At 44.7% G+C, this 4,630-nt stretch overlaps 1 protein-coding gene across 1 annotated transcript in view; it reads right to left on the reverse strand.

Annotated features, from left to right (window-relative positions):
- Positions 1-2,922, reverse strand: part of Calcr (calcitonin receptor) — a 72,477-nt gene extending 69,555 nt beyond the window's left edge. Inside the window, exon 1 of the mRNA XM_028779145.1 lies at positions 2,746-2,922. Within this exon, the coding sequence (XP_028634978.1) occupies positions 2,746-2,922 (177 nt within the window). The remainder of the gene's footprint in view (positions 1-2,745) is intronic.
- Positions 2,923-4,630: the final 1,708 nt, after the last annotated feature.

Raw genomic sequence — 4,630 nt, forward strand, 5'->3', positions numbered from 1 at the left:
CAGTTGCATAACAATTTTGACAAATATTCTTAGACAGGCTTGTTCAGGGTAACATCAAACCCAAAGGTGGCCATGAACACCTAAGGATCATGCTTTCTTTTTCTGATTTACGTTGTACTATAGGTTAAATAGTATACAATATACTATTGGATTAAAGATCTCATCAAGATTTTTTTTTCTCTCAGGTGCCCCGAAATTCCAACAAACATCTTTAATAGATCTGCTTGGTCAGAGTTAAACCACAAACATAGTCATAGACACCGAAGGATCACGCTTCCATTTTATGATTAGTATAGAATATACTATTAGATTAAAGGTATCATAAAGAACATTTTTTCCTCTCAGTTGCATAACAATTTTGACAAATATTCTTAGACAGGCTTGTTCAGGGTAACATCAACCCCAAAGGTGGCCATGAACACCTAAGGATCATGCTTCCTTTTTCTGATTTACGTTGTACTATAGATTAAATAGTACACAATATACTATTAGATTAAAGATCTCATCAAGAAGAATTTTTTTTTCTCTTAGGTGCCCCGAAATTCCAACAAACATCTTTAATAGATGTGCTTGGTCAGAGTTAAACCACAAGCATAGTCATAGACACCGAAGGATCACGCTTCCATTTTCTGATTTACATTGTACTATAGATTAAACAGTATACAATATACTATTAGATTAAAGGTGTCATAGATGTGCTTGCTCAGAGTTAAATCACAAACGTAGTCAGGGAAACCAAAGGAATATGCTTCCTTTTTCTGATTTACAATATACTAGAGATTTAAGGTATCATAAAGAACCCTTAGGTAGATTCCAGAATCAAAGCTGGCAAAACAGGTGACAAATCTAATTGCACTTTTGATTTCTGACTTTGGATTTCCTTGGACCTCACGCAAACTGTCTGCTTGAAAAGAGGAATTCATTAGTTGAAACAAACGCTTCTTGATATCCTTCACTCAGGCTTGGGAAGAGCATCATGACAAAGAAGGCTCTTTTGGAAACTATGCACACAACAGATTTTTCCTAATAGGTGTGAAGAATGAATGCTATGCATAAATGATTGTTGGAAAATAATTCTTTGTAGAACATGACCAAACAAGCAACACCATTCACTACTGTACTCAATTCCAGGATCGCACACAACACTGCCTAGATGCCGCCGATATTCTCTAAACATCTTACTAAACATCTATTAGGAACAGCCACAACTTTAAACCTAGAAATTGCTATACCCAATAGTACAGGAGGCTAAAACTTTTGAGAGAAAATTCATATGAATAATATCATAAAAACTCCCACAGAACCAGACAGCTCTTCAACACATAATTATAAACCATCACACCTTCCAAAGACACCTATTTTTTCCTTAAGTCATGGTAAAAATGAAGCAACAGAGACTAAGCCGACCCTACAAGAAACCTCTAAACATCACAACCTACAATTTTGCAGTAAAAAACACAAAGTATCATTCTCACTACCACCTTTAGCTATTCCTGGGACCCTTCAAATCTTTAAATTCCAATCACCCCTCCAAAAAAAAAAAAAAGAAAGAAAAGAAAAAAAAAACCTTCTTCTTACCAGGACACAGCTCAGGCGTTCTCAGGATCTCAGGGTTCACTGGGCATCCCCAGGCAGGGGATGCCAGCCTCCGGGTGAGGTGCAGAAGTAAGCACCTCTCCAACCAGGAATTGTCTGCAAGCCACAAGGTGAAATCCGCCCAGGGTCTTGGGCGGCTGGCTCTCCTAGTTAAATGTGAGAACAAACTGAATTAGTCTTGAGCATTCCTTGCCCACCTTCCAATTTCCAGACCCTTTAAGCCTCCCTTATGGGATAAGCCTCCCTTTGCCCAAGATTGCAAACCAGGCTCCAGGCAAGGGTTCTCTCCTGGTTGCTCTCTGCTCCCCAAAGAGCTGGAGGCTCACCTTAGCAGAGCCTGCCTCTGCTCGCCCAGAGATGAAGCTGTGCGCAAACTTCTCCGACTTTAAGTCCTTTTAGGTGCGCGTCACTCGCTCCCTCCTCCCTATGCGCGGCGGCCGAGGGGGGGCGGACGATCGCAGAGCCAGCCCCGCCCGGACCCTCCCTACACGTCAGCCCCTCCAGCCCTCGGAGGGAGGGGCTAGCAGCCGCTCCAAGCTCCTCCGGACCCCAAGCCCCTGCGGGAGAGGGTCTGCACTTGCTGCCGCTGCTCCACACCCCAAGAGTCCCCACACCCCAGCGCTCGGAGCCCCGGGAAGCAGGAGAGGGACCCCAGTTAGACCTTGAGTAGGAAGGGAGTTGGGTGGTCGACAGATTGGGCTCAGTGATCGTAACCCGTCCTTGGAGGCAGCTTTCTGAGGGTCCATCCAACCCCTTCTCTGGAGGATGCAAATTCCGTAGGGAGGTGAGTTTCCCAAAGAACTCTACCCCAAAGAGAGTGGTACCCTGGCTCCAAGAGTGGTCACTCAGGGGACCGCACCAGGGACTCTATGGAGAGTGGGGTCTGTAGTGGGGCGCGGCAGTAAAATTAGGGTGGGAGCGTGAGAAAACAGCTGACCAAGACCTGGAGTGCTGAGTAAGGACCCCGGAGACAGGGTAAGAAACAAAAGAGGTCCAGCAAGCCCTGGACCCCTCTGGATTTGGGCAGGTGCAACCTAGGGTGCAGGTTGGATTTGGGGGGGGGATTGCCCTCCACAAAAGAGGTTGTTGCTGGTTAATTGTCTTAGGGTGAGTGACCAAATTAAGCTGGAAAAGGGTAGTCTGAGGTACCTGACTTGGTATTGAGGGCAATTCCCCTTCTCCACTGAAAGCCAGCAGGAGCCCAGGACAATCTGATTCCAGGCGGGGCGCAGCCCAGACTGGCAGGCGCACCCTGGGAGGAAGGCAAGTTGCTTCCAAGGAGGGCTGCCCTCCACCTCCTGTCCGGAGCTGGGTGTAGCCAGGCATCTGAGGGCACTTTATTTCCTGACTGTTGAAGCAAAAGCCAGGAAAAGCGGTTACCTGTGTGTCCCCGGAATGCAAGGTAGCTGTAGCCGTCGAGATTTCTAACACACCAGCAAAAGAAATAGTAATAATATAATGGGGGAAAGAGCCAGATAGCAAGACAAAATACTCTCCTAGGCACTCAGAGGTTAAGAGTTTGGGTAGTTCTGTGTGACAGAGATGCAGGTGTCTTGTGAAAGGGGCTGCAGCTCTCCCTGCTCATCCATCCTTGGATCCTTTGCCCCTGAAGTCAGTGACTCCAGGCAAAAGTGTGTGGGGCTTCTGTCCTAATTTGAACCCTGATTTTCCCACGCAGAGACTATAGGGGCCCATAATTTGTGTAGTTTGGGACTTTCATTGTCCCATTGGAAAACAAATCAGTTCTACAAATAAATTCCATGGGGGATAGTCTTCGTAGACCCCCCCCGACTCCATTTGTCCTCTCCCTTTCCCTGTAACCTTCAATCTGGTGACCCAGAGGGCTGAGTGAGACTCATCATGTATTCAAACCTAAAGCACTACCCCACTGCACGGCGAGAGTCTTCAGCCCCTTCATTTCCTGGATCTAAGTGGCAGTAATATTGTTAGCCATGTGAAATGTGACAAGGGGCCGGACATTCGGGTGAGAAGGAGGTTAGCAAAGAAAAATGCAGAGCAACATGCACAAAACCTGTGTGCAAAACTTCCTATTTGTACAATTAATTTGTGCTAATATAAAAAAAAATCAAAAGAGACCCTCTAAATTCAGGATTTAGATGCAAATCTTGACTGTGTACTTTAACATCTGTTCTGGGTTCAACAGCTGTCTGATTTCTCAGTTGCTGCTTGCCAGCCAACATCAGATCAAACCTTCTTTTAAAAATTTTTTGGTAACCTTAATTGCCTTCATGGGTACAAACGGCACAGAATTATTAAAATTGTTTCTGTATCTACTATAGCAACTGTTGGGGGCAAAATATGCAGAATTATTCTTTTGTTGTCCCAACCACTGAAATATCAGTGAATTAGGGAAATGATTGGTGAGAGGAAGTGTCATTGTCCAGCAAATGCAGGAAAATTGGTTTGTTGTTGTTGTCTGATCCTTGGGCATCCCGCAGTATTGTTAACAAACAGGAGAGTTCGGATAGCAAATTGGACGTGCTTCTGTAAAGCCACAGAGTTGTACGTGACTCAGATAAAAAAAAAAAAAGAAAAAACCCAACCCTAATGTCTAAGAATTAGCAAGAAAACAGCACACGTATGTTATAAAGTGTTAAATCATGTGTGGTGTAAGCATAGGCAACCTCAACTAATTGAGGTGCTAATTGTGCCAGAAATAATCTTGTCGAAGCAAGAAGCCACTGTAGCCAGATTTCCGGGGAGAAAATGTAGCTGGAATTGACCAGGGATGAGACTGAGTCTCTCGAGGGGAATAAAGAGACTTTGCCTGCTACATTAATTTATTAATACCATAATTGCTGTGTACCTGTTGGATGCATTTGGAATCACAGAAGTGTAGCTCTATTGCTGTATTAATGCTTCCAGAATATTTTCTGTGTGGACTCAGTAAATGGAAAGATGGGATGGGGGGGGCATGAAATAGCAAAGATCTGTTTGCCCAGTGATCTAGACTTTCTGAGATCTGTTGCCTGTCCCTAAAGTCAGTGTAGCAAAATGGAGTAGAACATAGCAC

This window comes from Grammomys surdaster, unplaced genomic scaffold (assembly GCF_004785775.1).
Source record: "Grammomys surdaster isolate TR1022 unplaced genomic scaffold, NIH_TR_1.0 345, whole genome shotgun sequence".
In the NCBI taxonomy this organism is placed as follows: Eukaryota; Metazoa; Chordata; class Mammalia; order Rodentia; family Muridae; genus Grammomys; species Grammomys surdaster.